This window comes from Cryptotermes secundus, unplaced genomic scaffold (assembly GCF_002891405.2).
Source record: "Cryptotermes secundus unplaced genomic scaffold, Csec_1.0 scaffold2030, whole genome shotgun sequence".
Classification (NCBI taxonomy): Eukaryota; Metazoa; Arthropoda; class Insecta; order Blattodea; family Kalotermitidae; genus Cryptotermes; species Cryptotermes secundus.
This window is the reverse complement of record NW_019731241.1, coordinates 220,604-236,639: the sequence shown is the minus strand read 5'-3', so window position 1 is coordinate 236,639 and position 16,036 is coordinate 220,604. Positions and strand designations below refer to the sequence as shown.

General features: G+C 39.5%; 1 protein-coding gene across 7 annotated transcripts in view; it reads left to right on the top strand.

The window, feature by feature from the left end:
* The first annotated feature begins 1,785 nt into the window (after positions 1-1,785).
* The window catches only part of LOC111866657 (mannosylglucosyl-3-phosphoglycerate phosphatase), a 171,398-nt gene continuing 157,147 nt past the window's right edge, over positions 1,786-16,036 (top strand). For 2 of the 7 annotated variants that reach the window (XM_023855828.2, XM_023855829.2), the window contains exon 1: positions 1,787-2,150. In XM_023855828.2, coding sequence (XP_023711596.1) covers positions 1,970-2,150 — 181 coding nt within the window. In that variant the 5' untranslated portion in view covers positions 1,787-1,969. Of the gene's footprint in view, positions 2,151-2,766; positions 2,959-16,036 lie in introns of all 7 variants that reach the window. The other 5 variants (XM_023855825.2, XM_023855827.2, XM_023855826.2 and 2 more) reach the window with 5 other exon arrangements.

Here is a 16,036-nt window from a genome sequence, read left to right as displayed (position 1 = left end):
GTTTTAAAAATGTTGCACAGTTCAGATATTTGGGAACAACGATAACAGATCGAAACCTGATTCAAGAGGAAAGAGGTGATTGAACTCAGGTAATGCTTGCTACCATTCAGTCCAGAACCTTTTGTCTTCTCGTCTGCTGTCCAAAACCATAAAAATTAAAATATACAACACTATAATTTTGCCTGTGGTTCTGTATGGGTGCGAAACTTGGTCTCTGATATTAAGGGAGGAACATAGCCTGAGGGCGTTTGAGAACAGGGTGTTGTGGAGAATATTTGGACTGAAGTGAGATGAAGTCACAGGAGGTTGGAGAAAACTGCATAATGAGGAGCTTCATAACTTGTACTCTTCTCCAAGTATAATTAGAATGATCAAGTCAAGGAGGATGAGGTGGGCAGGTCATGTAGCATGAATGGGGGAGACGAGGAATGCGCATAGGATATTGGTGTGAAAGCCAGACGGAAAGAGACCACAGGAAGACCAAGGTGTAGGTGGGTGGACAATATTAGAAAGCATCTTAGAGAGATAGGATGGGATGGTATGGATTGGATAGATTTGGCTCAGGATAGGGACCAGTGGAGGGCTCTTGTGAACACGGAGATGAACCTTTGGGTTCCATAAAATGCTGGGGAATTCTTGAGTAGCTGCAGAATCGGTGGCTCCTCCAGAAGGGCTAACAACCTTACCACCATCTTTGAGCCAATTGTCTAGATAATGTGGGACCCTCAACGTCTCACAACTGTATGGGCCTTCACAGACTATTACAGGTATAGATTTACTTTTACTTTACGTGTGGATTCATTACTATGTTCACACATGTCCATCATAACTTTGCATCCAGACACAAACGCATTCCAAAACCCACATAACTGTATCTTTAAAATCCATCTTCGCAATTGTCTCCCAAGTGGACTCATTCTTTCAGACCTTCTGTCAAAATCTTTGTACACACTTCTCATTCTCACATGTGCACTACATGACCTACCCATATCACTCTCTTTGAATTGGTCCCTCTCCCACTAATAATGCAAACTGTTATAATATGAAGAACCATGTAAACTTCCCTGATGGATTATGAAAACTTAACACAAGCTTGGCATAAAAAGATTAGTTTCTTAAGATATGAGAAATGACAGATGACAATAAAACTCTTGTCTGTGCACACAAGCACAAAACACTCACCATCCTTTCTGTCACAGTAGGAAATGTTTCTTCAGCTCTCTGTAGCAGAATTCTCGGCATTTCTGCTGAAGAGAATGCAGAATCTTTCATAACCTTGAAACTTTCATTTTATCACACATAAGGCTTTTTGGTTGGCAAATAAATTGATTTACAAGAATCCTAGTGATGTAGCATCATATTTCTAACAAGTACCAGTACCTACCTCTCAATATTTGCCCAAGTCTGTAAGGAAAGATACTATTGTGAACAAACACATATTGACACGTTGTGTAGTCTAACAGATTGTTGCTCAGTTTTGAAGAGAATGAAGCAGTTCTTTATCGACATCACTTGCGTCGTCCCATAGCTATATTGAGTTTGTAGTGAACTGTTTTTTTTTAATGAGATGTTTAATACGGTCAGTGCCATTCTTCGGCGTCGAGTGCGACGAGTGCGACTGGTCACAAACGGCCTGAAAGTTCTGAAACGACCAGAAACGACTGGCTGGTTGCGATTGGTTTCATGGAGTCGATTGCCCTAGTGCGAGAGTAGCGTATAATCGCTACACGAACACTGTTAAAAGTGTTAAAACTGTGAAACGTGTTGGCAATTTGAATATTTTCTAAACACGTATTACTGGCTGCATGGCGCTAGAAGTGTGTGGTAGTGTATCTGCTTTGTGTTTGTTTCTCACGTCTTTGTTGAGACATATGATTGAAACGTGTGGCGCTTTATTTTTGTAGGAGTATTTCAGCTTTTTAAAAAATCCTGTGCAACCAAGAATGTAATCAAATGTAAGCCATAATATATGTGCAGGAATGAGAGCGTAGGAATTGTCACATACAGCTCAGGACCTTGGTGTCACCTTTTCGTTTTTGATGTCAAGGTTGTTGGTTTCGATCCAAGAATTGAAACGCTAAGGACTGCAGAATTTAGCCATAGTTGCTCACGATTGACGAAGTACATAGAATGTATGACGACAGTAGAAGGTGTGTGGCCTCTTTTTTTTGATGCATTTGTTTTTGGACTGGGTTACAGTTAACCTTGTATCTTGTAAATACCATTTTTCCAAATCTGTATGAAGGGGAAAGTATTAAAATATAAGTATAATGGAGGAAAAATTACAGTGTGGGCATTAGGACATTCGGTGTTAATGTAATATCTAAAGGCATGGGTTAGGTCGGTGAGATAAGTGTTTCTCGGCTTGTTCTTATGCCCTTCATTTGTTTGTATGTTTATGTATTTTCTAATCTCTTTGCTCCTGCTGTTGTGATATTAACTTCAGTGTATTTTTCTTAAACTGATTGGTATCTGTGGGTGTGTTGTGCTTTGAAAGAGTATGGTTTTTAAACCTTTTTACAGTAGATCTTTAATAACGTTGGTCACACATTACGTTTTTCCTTTATGTTAAGTATGGTTTAACTTGCATACACATCCCTTTTGTACCCATTGAGTGTGAAGCCCAAAATATGTAATATGCAGCTGGAGAAAGCATAGTGATAAAATCAAATTTTACGATATTTTAAATATGTATTTTTAATAATGTTAATGTTCAAAATTTAGATATTTGAGGTTGTGTATTGATAGTCAACTATCTGTCTACAGTACATCTTTTCAGACATAGAGCATCTTGGAAAAAATTGACTTTGTGGTTACAAGTTTAGTTTGATAATGGCAAGTTTTGCAGCCCAAGCAGCTATTAGATCAAAGTGGACAGACCTGGTTGAATCATCTCCATTTGATGTTCCTGGGGAAGTGTCATCGGGAGTGAGGAGTGTTGTGGGATGGCTGAAACAGGTTAACAGACTTCTTAGATCTTATTTTTGGTTTTGTCAGTATTCAGATTCTTTGTATTCTTTCTTAAATGTTGCATTGCACTGTCTGTTGTAAATTATGCATGAACTACAGGGAGGTTCATACTACCTTTGTTGACTGGTTCATGAGTGTGTATCGTGGTGACCAGGCGCATACAAATTTTTCTAAGGAATGAGTATGTCTGATGGCTGCTAATGTATGGAATTAAGAGAAGTTATTAACTTTGTGGACTGTGTGATGGCATTATGTTTCATGGCGAGCAGTGCGGTTCATATGTGGCAATTTTTTTATGATTTGTTAGCAGTGGGCAGCAGTTGTCAGCTTCATTAGTCATTCATTCTTACTTACAATTAGTGAGCAGTATGTTCCGTCATGGTGTGGTATACTTTAGAGGAACATGTATTTCTAATTTTCATTTCATGCATCCTTTACAACCATCACAGCACAACTAATATCAAGATCAGTGCCTAGTTTCGGCTCTGGTACACATTTTGGCTATTAATAGCCATCATCAGGCAAATACATGGTTAACATATATACACCACTGAACTGCAGTACTAGTAAAATTGGATACAATATTATTAATTATATAAAAAATAATTGATGTAAAAATGCAATAAATTAGATATATAAAACAGAAGTTATTGTATAAAATAAGAATAAAATTTTTTGATTGATGTTCTACATCATTTTGTTGCATTCCCACGGCCAAATTGGAATATTTTATATTTTGTGTATATAAAAATTATATAGGAGGCTCATGATATAGATGTAGTAATATTAATGTTAATTATTTAGTCGGTGCCTTATCTTACAAAGTATTGTCCATTCTGTAGGGAATGTAAACAATTAATATATATAGTAATATAACTAATAACAGAATCACAGGGGTCAAATGCTTATTGACTTTTGTGAAAGAAATGGACTCATTGTTACCAACACTTGGTTCAAGACGCCAAAGAGAAGACTTTACACATGGAAGGCACCTGGGGATTGGAGGCGGCATCAGGTGGACTACGTCCTTGTGAAACATCGGTTCAGAAACAGTGTGAAGGATGTGAAGACGCTGTCTGGGGTAGATATTGATTCTGACCACAACTTACTGGTTGCCAAGTTTCAAACCAGGTTGAAGAAAATTATAAGATTCCAAAAGCGCAGACCAAGATGGGATTTGGAGAAGTTATATGCTCAAAGACAAAGTGTGCAGGAGGCCCTAGAGGAGAAACTCAGTGCAATTGAAAGTGAAAGCGGAAATGCTGAAGTGCAGTGGAACAATATAAAAGGATGCATGTTAGATACTATTAGCGAATTGGTTGGTAAAGAACCATGGGTTACACAGGAGATGATGAGTAAAATGGAGGAGTGAAGGAAATGGAAGAATGTAAACAATGAAGAAGGCAGGAGGAAATACAGGAGACTGAGGAATGAATCGAAAAGAGCCAAAAGGGCCAAAAAGGAATATCTTGAGAAGATATATAATGAGATTATAGAATTCCAAAGGACAGGACATTATGATTTGATGTACATGAAGACAAACGAACTAGGATGGAAAGAGAACCATGGGATTCAAAATAATGGCATCGAAGACTCCCAGGGGAATAGAATAGTAGATCAGAGGTAAGTGCTGAAAATTTGGGAAAATTATATTACAGAACTATATGATCGACCTAATCGGCCAGAAACCTTGGAAGTGGAACTGGAAGAAGTAGATACAGATGAGAAAGGACCATATATTTTACAAAGTGAGGTGAAAAAAGCTATCAAGGAAATGAGGAATGGAAAAGCCACAGGAGATGATGATGTACCTGGAGATGTGCTTATGTTACTGGGAGAAGGTGGTTTGAAAACACTGACAAAACTAATAAACACCATATATGAAACTGGGGAGTGGCCCAAGGACTTTACAGAAGTGACAATGGTTGCCTTAAAGAAAAAGACAAAAGCTACAAAATGCAGCGACCATTGCACAATAAGCCTTATTGCACATACAACAAAGATAATAGCAAAGATACTTAAAAGAAGAATCGAAAGGAAAATAGAGGATATACTTGGAGAGGATCAGTTTGGATTTGGAAGAGGAAAAGGAACCAGGGATGCAATTGGTATGATGAGAACTATAGCAGAACAAACTTTGGAGATAGATGTAGAACTGTGTGCTTGCTTTATAGACTGGCAGAAAGCATTTGACCGCGTAAATTGGACCAAATTAATGCAGATCCTAAAGGAAACAGGTATCGATTGGTGTGAAAGAAGATTGATTAGTAAATTGTACATGGATCAGAAAGTTAGAGTGTGACTGGACAGAGGGGATACAAGAAGTGTGAAGATTGGAAGAGGAGTTCGAGAAGGATGCTGTTTATCACCAATTTTTTTCAACTTGTGCAGCGAATGCCTTACCAAAGAAGCTCTGGACGGGCTTGGAGACTTCAAATTAGGAGGGCAAATCATTCAAACTGTGAAATATGCAGATGACCTTGTGTTAATGGCTAAGGAAGAAACTGTGCTACAGGGTATGATTGATAGACTAATCAAAATTGGAAGGTGCTATGGCATGGAAATGAATGTGGAAAAAACAAAAGTAATGAAAATTTCAAGACAACCAACCCCAGTCACAAGAAAGATAGACCAAAAACAACTGGAGAATGTGAAATGTTTTAAATGTTTGGGTAGCTTGTTAGCAGATGATGGAAGGTGTACGTGTGAAATTAAATCTAGGATTGCCATGGCAAAAGCTGCATTTAGCAAGAAGAAGAATCTTTTTACCAGCAAATTGGACTTAAATTTGAGAAAGAAACTAGTGGAATGCTACATTTGGAGCATTGCTTTGTAGGGGGCTGAAACATGGACACTTAGGGCAGTAGATCAGAAACACCAGGAAAGCTTCAAAATGTGGTGTTGGAGAAGGATGGAGAAGATCGGGTGGACCGATTATGTGAGAAATGAAGAAATGTTAATTAAGAGTCAGTGAGCAGAGGAATATCCTACACGAAATAAGAAAACGGAAGGCTAATTTGATTGGTCATATCTAACACGGTAACTGCCTTCTAAGAGAAGTTATTGAAGGAAAGATAGAGGGGCGGATAGAAGTGACCAGAAGACGAGGAAGAAGACATAAGAAGATGCTTGATGACCTTGGGGACAGAAGAGGATATTTTCATTTGAAGGAGAAAGCTCTAGATCGCATCAAGTGGAGGAACTGTTTTGGAAGAGACTGTGAACCTGTCGCCTTTACAGATTACAGATGAATGAATAACTAATAATATTGTATCCAGTTTTACTAGTACTGCGGTTCAGTGGTGTATATGTGTTAACTGTGTATTTGCCTGATGATGGCTGTTAATAGCCGAAACTAGGCACTGATCTTGATATTAGTTGTGTTGTGACAGTTGTAATAAAGAGGTTGTATAACATGTATTTCTGTATGATACCTACATGAAATACAGATCTGCTAGAAAGTGTTGGTGAAAATTTTGTCACAAGTTTTGTGATGAAAGAGTTCCTGGCAAACAAATCACAGTTTCGTCAATAAACTTCGGTTATTGGGGTTCTTTATAGACGAGAAACAAAAACATGAGCGGCAAATGCTTACTGAGGAAAAGTTAGATGATGTAGGAGCTAGACTTGAACATACACCCAGAAAATCATTGAAACATCCAGCTCAAGAGACTGGAGTGTCAGTGTCTAGTGTAGACGGGTTACACAACTGCTGAATCCACACCTTGCAGCCATGCAATCCAGCTAGCAGGGTTTATTTTTGTAGTTGGTTTCTACAGTCTGTTGTCAGAAGTGAGATTGATTCACAGTTGACATTCTTTTCTGATGATGCATGGTTTCACTTGCAGAGAAACATAAATAGGCATAATGATTGCAACTGAATTTCACAGAATCCACATCTAACCCATGAAGCCCTGCTCCATCCAGTGAAAGTTGGTGTCTGGAGGGCTGGAAGTGCAAGGATTGTTGGATCTGTGTTTTTTAATGAAACAATTAATTTCAAATATATGTACAGGTCATTCTTGGGCAGTTCTTTCCAGAGTTAACAGAAGAAGAAAGACTGTATAGCTGGTTTCATCAAGATTCGGCTACTGCCCACACCGCACGCATGTCTATGTAGGTTTTGTCTGATGTCTTCGAGGACAGAATTATCAGCAGTAATATTTTGTCAGCACTTTCTCCTGATCTTAATCCTTGTGATTCTTTCTTCTGGGGTTGTTTGAAGGTCAGAGTTTACAACAGTGACCCTCGAATTGAAGAATTGAAAAGAATACTTGTAGGGAAATTGCAAATATTCCTGCAGAACAGCTTCAGAGGGTAAATCAGAACCTCTTCTGCTGGTGTTAGGAATGTCTGCGTGTAGAGGGACAGCATTTTCAGCACCCTCTGTGATCTTTGAATTATAGCCATATCATTCTGAATGTTATCAGCCAGTAGGCATACACACTAATTCACCAGAAAAATTCATATGTGCACCACAGCCAGTGGTGCTGCAGTCGCCATGAAGCCTAGAGCCATGAACTGTTCAACAAAGGTAAGAACATCCCTGTATTTTATACATTAACATTTCATGACCTATATATGTGTTGAGCATTAATTTGTTACTATCTTGGTATGGCAGAGGCAGATATACAGGTTTAAATTTTCCACTTTCCAAGGCAAGGCAGGAATATGTATTAGTACTGCTCAGCAAAAATTGCTAATATTTATAATGAGTGGTGTTCTTGATTATGAACTGAACCCTTCTTGAGAAGCCGACAGTTGTGCAGCTATTCAAGAACTTCCCAACATTTTATGGAACATGAAGGTTTATTACTGTGTTCAAAAGAGCCCTCCACTGGTGCCTGTCCTGAGTCAGATCAATCCAGTTCAAAGATCCATTTTAATATTATCCACCCAGATACATCTTGGTCTTCCAAGTGGTCTCTTTCTTCTTCATTTCCCACTAATATCCTACAAGCATTAATTTTCTTCCCCATTCATACTGCATGCTGTTCCCATCTCATCATCCTTGACTCATTCATTTTAATTATACAGGGCATTCAGTCGTCGAGGATGCCTGGCTACAGCGCTAACCGGGAACATTCCTCACAGATTGCTGCTGTAACTGCCAATAGCAGAATTAGTCATTAGTGCTGATAAATGCATGCAACCTCACTAGCGTAGAGAAGATTAATTGTTTATCCATGTCTACTGTGCCCTTCCCCGCTAGCGAGAGTGCAGTCATGTCAAATTTCCTCACATCAGTTTCTGTACATGCACACATTTATAGGAATACTGTAAAAGGATAACACAAACTTTCCGTGCTTTATAACTAGTGTTGGAAGTGACCCCCTTCTGCTTGCAAACATGCCTCGCATCGCATAAATAAGTTATGCAACAATTTCTGAATTTGGTCCATGGTAATTGAACTAATTACACAAGTTATTTCATTCTGCAGAGCTTCAGTGGTACGAGGATTATTCTTGTAGACTTTTCCCTTTAGAAGAAAGCAGTATTCTGGGATGTGGCACCGTGTAGATGTGGTGTTAGCCGATGTTTCGGAGGAATGTATCGCCTCCATCTCCAGGGTAGAAGGAAAAATAAGAAAATCCGCAAGCGAAGAGACCGTGAGAACCGGTACAAGCAGACTGGTGTTGGAAATAAACACAGCTATGTGAGAGCAGTGAAGGGAGGGGGGACAAATCTACATGGGAAATCAGTGGAGAGGGAGAGGGGATGGGTCTGGGACAGAAGCAGGGTTTCGTATATGATATTGTGTTGGGGGCGAGAAAGGCAAGGTTCATGGGAGGGCATTAACCCTTAAGCTGGGGGTTGCTATATGAGTCGGTCATGGCCTGTGTAGCCCTGTGGATTTGGCGTTATGTCCTGGGGGGTTTTTAAGGGAACAGATGAGAGGCTTCCATGACTTTCTGAGATAAAACCCCCTTCTTTCTCTGTTCATATTTTCGGGATGGAGTTCAATCTCAGTGGCTTCCCTAATGATGCGATCCATGTATCGGGCCTTCGTGACAAAGATGGAGGTATTCTGAAGCTGAATGCGGTGTCCCAGATCGATGTTGTGTTGAGCTACAGCTGACTTGTCCGGATGTTCGAGACGGATGTACCGCTGATGCTCCTTCAACCTCATGTCCATGGAGTGGCCCGTCTGCCCAATATAAACCTTGCCACACTTGCATGGTGTACTGTATACAGCCGGTGTCCTTAGTCCCAGGCTATCTTTGACCGGCCAGAGGAAACTGGATAATTTGTTTGGAAGCAGACCCACTGATCTGATGTGCTGGGACAGCACTCTGCTGATACAGTTGAAAATAATCCCGACACAAGGAAGGAAGGCGACTGAGCCCGGTTTATCTTCAGGCTGGCTGGTGTTGGGCCAACAGTTGAGAACTCTATGGATCTGTTGGTTGTTGTATCCGTTCTTCCTGAATACATCCCCCAGGAACACCAACTCTGCATGTAGGCTGTCTTGATCACAAAGAGCTCTAGCCCTGTGCACTAATGTGGAAAGTGCGGCTTGCTTGTTGAATGGTTGGTGGTGGGACGCAGCGTCAGGGTGAGGTTTGTATGGGTCTCCTGTAAATATCTACTTCCAGGAAGGGGAGGTGGCCCTCAGTTTCAGTCTCCATTGTGAACTGAATGCACTGGTGGATACTGTTTAGGTGGTTGAGGTAGTCCTTAAGCTTGTCGGGCCTGTGTGGCCAGATGACAAAGGTGTCGTCCACATAGCAGAACCAGCAGCGGGGCTTGCGTGGGGCAAAGTCAAGTGCCCTCTCCTCGAAGTCCTCCATATATAGCTTAGAGATGACCGGAGAAAGTGGCAAGCCCATCGCCACACCATCGGTTTGTTCATAAAACTGGCCATTGAAGTTGAAGTGTGAGGTGGTCAGGACACGGCGGAAGAGTCTCAAGATGTCTTCTTCAAAATGTCGTCCTAGTAGATCCATAGTGTCCTTTATATGCACCCTGGTGAAGAGTGACACTACATCAAAACTGACCATTATGTCGTGGGGATCGACATGGAGAGAGCCCAATGTATGGACAAATTCCATGGAGTTACTTACGTGGTGTGGACAGTTGCCAGTGTATGTGCTCAGTATGCCAGCCAAGTGTTTGGCCAGACAATAGGTAGGAGAGCCAATGGTGTTCACAGTGGGCCTTAGTGGAACATCAGGCTTGTGGATCTGATTATTCTGTCTTCAACCTCTTACTGTATCATGACCAAGGTTGCATTAGCTGTATATGCTGTAACATTGTCTTGCTGAAAATTCCCAGAGTTGACAGTTTTCATGGAAAAATAAGGGGCCAACGATTCGCCGTGGACTTAGAGCACATCACACCCCCACCTTTTCACTGTGTAGTGGCACTTGCTATGTAGGGTGAGGATTTTCATCTCTCCATATTCTTGTATTTTGTGCATTGACATGACCACTAACGTGAAACCACACCACATCAGTCATGAACAGAAGCTGTGGATCCACGATTCCATCATGCACATTTTGCAGTGGCGAGTTGCAAAAACGAATTCTTGATACATAATCTGATTGTTTCAGCTCATGCACAACTGCTACTTTATACAGGGGAAAATTTGATTAATTTTTGTGGCTATGAAAGCACATCATAGTGAATCACCGATTTCCTCTGCAAAATGGCTGAACGATTTTTGAGTACTGATATGTAGTCATGCCTCAGTATCCCAAACTTTTTCTTCAGTCAGCACAATCCTCTTCAATTGCTTCTGCCTGCCCCTTTTCTACAAACTTGGATGCACACAACTTTGTGGGAACTGAACCATTCATTATACATGTTGTATTTATGATGAAACTTACAGATACATTTTGTGTAAGGTTTTTCCTTGCAAAAGTTTCAACATTGAACAGCTGCTGCTCTGTAGTGAACTCAATTTCAGTGTAAACATCGACCGCCTGTTGACATCTCTAACACAGACCGACTATTAATGTGACTTTTTTTTAATTCTCTTAGTGGGGGTGGAGTCCAGCTGGGTCCACTTGGCAGAGCGGCCACTGACTGGCCTGTTGTACCTACCCCGGATGATTATGATGATGGAGAATTTGGTGGAATGAAGATTGGCAGTAGAAACCAAAGTACTCGGAGAAAAGCTGCCCCAGCGCCACTTTGTCCACCACAAATCCCACTTGACCAGACCCAGGATCGAACCTGGGCCGCCGCAGTGGGAAGCCAGTGACTAACCGCTTGAGGTATGGCGCGGCCTATTAATGTGACTTAACCACAGTGACAAGTTCATGCCACTTGACAGCGTGCATTTATCAGCGCTAATGACTCATTCTGCTAACGGCAGTTACAGCAGCATTCTGTGAGGAATGTTGTGCCTGGTCAGTGCTGTAGCCAAGTTTCCTCCTTGATTGAACACAGTGTACTTTGCAAGAGTACATGTTATGAAGTTCCACATTATGCACTTTTCTCCAATCTTCTATCACTTCATCTAAGTCCAGATGTTGTCCTCAACACCCCAAGTCTGTGTACCTCCTTTAATGTCAGAGACCAAGTTTCATGCCCATACAGGTAAAATTGTAGTTTTGTATATTCAAATTTCTGCATTTTAAGACAGCAGATGAGAAGACAAAAGGTTCTGGACTGAATGGTAACAAGCATTACCTGAATTCAGACTCCTCTTAACTTCCTCCTGGACCAGTTTTTGATTTGTTGCAGTCATTGCCAGCTATTTGAACTGGGCCACATTTTCATAGGATCTGTTGTTTGTCTTTATGTCATGATTTTGCCTTGCATTCTGATGACAAGACAGCAACATACGAGGGGGTACCCAAAAGAAACCGAACTTATTTTTCTTTAAACTTATTTATTCAAATTTTAAGCACAAACCTTCAATCCCTTTCAAAGTACTCTCCACTTACACTAATACACTTGTCTAGTCTTTTATTCCATTTTTCAAAACATTGTCCAAATTCATCTTTTGAGATGCTTGACAGCGCCTCTGTCGTTTTTTTCCTTCACCTCAGCAACATCAGCAAAACGCTGAAAAAAGTTTTGTTCATTTCGGGACTCTTCTTTTAAAGCACAGCATGCTTCCATGCGACCTTGTTTTTGTTCAGCAGTCAGCAGTCATGGCACGAATTTTGCAGCCACCCTTTTCATTCCCAAATCTTCTGTCAAAATTCGCTGAACTGAGCTCCAAGTCACTCCCAACAGCTCCACAATTTCTTCAATGGTCTGTCATCAAGCTTCCTTGATGATTTCACGAATTCTTTCAACATTTTCATGTATTTGGGCCATTGCAAAAATGACGATCCCACAAAACAGTTGTCACTATAAACTCTGCCGAAACTAGTCCTTACCTTCTGAAGCAATGGTAGTCGGCTTATCGACTCAGGAATGTTAGCTCTATGCGCTCATAGCGGCAAAACGCAGTACTACAAAAGCTCTGCCCACAAAAAAATTAGTTCAGTTTCTTTTGGGTACCCCATTATACTTAGTTTTTCTGCGTTTACTTTGGACCAACCTCTTTACTAGCATTAGTTATCATCTCTGTGTTTTCGTTTATTGTACCTATTTTGTCTCCCAGTAGATTCACATCATCAGCGTAGACCAGCAGCGGATGTGTCCCATTTAATTTCAGTCCTACCTGGTTTTTCTGGACCTTCCTAGTGGCATAGTCTAAAGCAAAGCTGAAAAGCCGTGGCGATAAAGCATCATCTTGTTTTAGACTGTTCTGGATAGGAAAATTATCAGACAAATGTTTACCTATTCTGACTTAAATATACATTTCATTTAAACACATTTTAATCAGCCTAAGTGGTTTCAAGGGTATCCCAAACTCTGTCAGAATATTGTACTACAATACTTCCCTCCTAACTGAATCATAGGCTCTCTTTAAGTCTGTAGGAAAAAACAGCTTAATTCATTGTTATTGTCTTTTAATCTTCTTCCCATAATTGATTTCCCAACTAGAAGTCAGAATAATTCTGTTTCATTAAATGATAATATATTTATTGACTATTCTCAATTTGGAGAGTATTTGATCTCTCCTATTAATTCTGCTCTATCTGATCATGATGCACAACTCCTTATTATTAGAAATATCTACTTGCAAATTCATAAATATAAAATTTCAACCATTTCAACTGTGAGAGTTTTTGATGATCAGTCTTTGCTTAATTTTAAAATGCAATTAAGCTATGCAATGTGGGATGATGTATTTAGTGGTAATGATGCTGATACCATCTTCAACTCCTTTTTAAATACTAGAACATATTTGAGAATTTTTCATTCTAGTTTTCCATTAAAAAATAATTAGTTCCAAGACAAAAGTCAATAATTGTATAACACCAGGTATATAAATTTCTTCTTGATGTAAGCGGTAACTCTACTTGTCGTATAGGAATAATAATAATGCAAATTTTAAAAATTGTTAAAAATTATATTGCAGAACTTTATCTAATGTTATTAACGCAACTAAAGGACTTCATTATGATAGAGTAATTGTTAGTTCAGAGAATAAAATGAAAACTACTTGGAATATTCTTAACTCTGTAACAGGTAGAAAGGTCAGGGAATAAATCGCTTGAGTCAGTTTACACTCAACTCTCGATTATCTGGGATAATGGTGGGGATGGAAATCATGATTAATCGAAAACCCAGTTAAGACAAATCTTATTAAAAGTAGTACTGTAATACTGTACCTTCATAATACTATAGGCCTGGGGTCTCCAAACTTTTCGAACCGCGGGCCACATTAGGTAATTCAGCACTTTCAACGGGCCGGATAAACTGAGAAATTAATAACTCTAGGTATATGAGTTTTATTGAAAGCACAGAATTCCATAAACTAAATACAAAGTACGTGAGAATAAATTATCATATATTAATGACAACAGACAGTAGCAGCAAATGCTCATACTTTCATCACAGATTGTAATAAAATAATTAAGGTGAATGGTGGAACTCTTTTTGCATTCTTAAAATCTGATTAAATTGAGCTTCAAATTTTGAAACGCTAATCACAAGTAGCGACTTTAAATGTTCATGGGATAAATTTGCCCTGTATTTCGACTTGATGAAGTTCATCTGGGAAAAAAGTTTGTTCACAAAGATACGTCATCCCAGAAATGGAGATAAATTTACAAGCAAATTTCTTTAAATTTGGAAATTGCTCAGAGTTCAGAAATTTATAAAATTTGGTCAGATTTCCTCCTTGTATTTGTCTTTAATATGATAATTTTTCTCAAGTTCAGTAATTTCCATTTGAATTTGTCTTGGGACATCTGCAGCATCACAGTGAAACGGATTTTGAAACAATCTAATTTCCTGAGTACTGGAATCCAAATCAGCAAATCGCTTCCGAAATTGTTCTTTCAAATCTAAAATGACTAAATTTGCAAACGAGGAAGGAAATTCTGTTTCACCCTTTTATGCAACTCTGCACAGTATAGCATATGAACAAAGTTACAATTTTTCACTTGGCTTTCCAGAAGTATCAACTTTGCTCTGAATGCCTTGATAAGTGCAAATAAATCACAGACTAAGTTATTTTCACCCTGCAACTTTAAATTCAAATGGTTCATATGGTTCACCAGGTGAGCAAAACTGCTAATTTCCAAAGCCACTTGGTATCTGATAAAAGTGGTTCATGATGGTTTTTCTTGGTAAGAAATATATCGATTTCATTCCTGAGCTGAAAGAAGCGCGAAAGAACCTTTCCACAGCTAAGCCATCGAACTGCAGTATAATATGTCAGGTGAATAAGCTCGGAATCACATTTACTAGTACTCATTGGAAAATTAGTTCAATTGGTGCATTTCTGCAGAATTCTTTCACGGGCCGTATAAAATCACACTGGGGGCCGCATGTGGCCCGCGGGCCGTAGTTTGGAGACGCTTGCTATAGGCCTACCTGTATATAAATTTATTCACCCTCATTTTATGTCATCTCATGGCCTATTTAATACTTATTTTACATTACACTGAAGTATGAATTAGTTATTTCAATCACCGTGTTCAACAACATCCAACACTTTTTACGAATATTCACACTTGACACTTAAAAAAATGTAATATTGTCGTTTGCTTTTTTGCGGCATTTTCCTTTTTTATGGATATCCGTATGAAGCCTACATAATATTAGCTTGTCACTTAATTAATTGTTCTCTTCACTCTCAAGATAGTCTAGTAAGGATTCCATATGATTAAGAGCAGCACCATGTGATATTTTCTTGTTAGCTGCACTGTCCACCTCTTCCTGTTTCTCACTATCTTCCTGCTCTTCTGGCTGTACCCCCACTGAAGTTATGATTTCATCACTGCTTAACATTTCGACGCCTGGCTCACACGAGTCACAGTCAAACCACTCTCCTATTAATAATGTTATATTTTAGCGTCCTGTTGCACTGATTTAAGTCCATGACTTATTTCAACCGTCTTCCAGTGCATACACTCATCTATCTCACTCCTCTCGCACTACATGTTTCGGCACAAAAGTGCCATCCTCAGGTGCTTATTCGATTTACGTCAAACTAGTTCATTGCATGCCTTGCCGTCTTCATATTAAAATAACTAAAATATATTGTAGCGTGTTTTGGTGCATCACGCTACAAATAAATTCCCGTGGGGCTCAGATTCTGTAGAACTTTTATTGTTCTTCCGCTTACACAATCACGAGTACAACTACTATTCACCGTGACACCTCAACTATCTTCTGCGGCGGATGTTCCACGACACTCTACTTCGAAGGCTGGATAAAGGTTAACTCCGAAGGCTTGATGACGACTGGCTCCTTAGACGGCTGGATGAAGACTTTCTTCTCCGAAGGCTGATCCGAGACTGACTGCTTCTTGTCGAAGCCGGGCTATTTATAACCTTGGCCACTGCTAGGCAAATGAATCCTTTGTTATAACCATGGAGGCTCCTGTTAGAACTACAATGGAGCAATTGTTGTTTCCTATGCAACGGTCTATTCTAGTGTTTCCATAGAAGTGACTATTCTGGATTCCAGACACGTTACATTATATTTATCATATATATTGATAAATATTAAATGTTAAAAATATTAAAATTGTTCAGGATTTTTCATC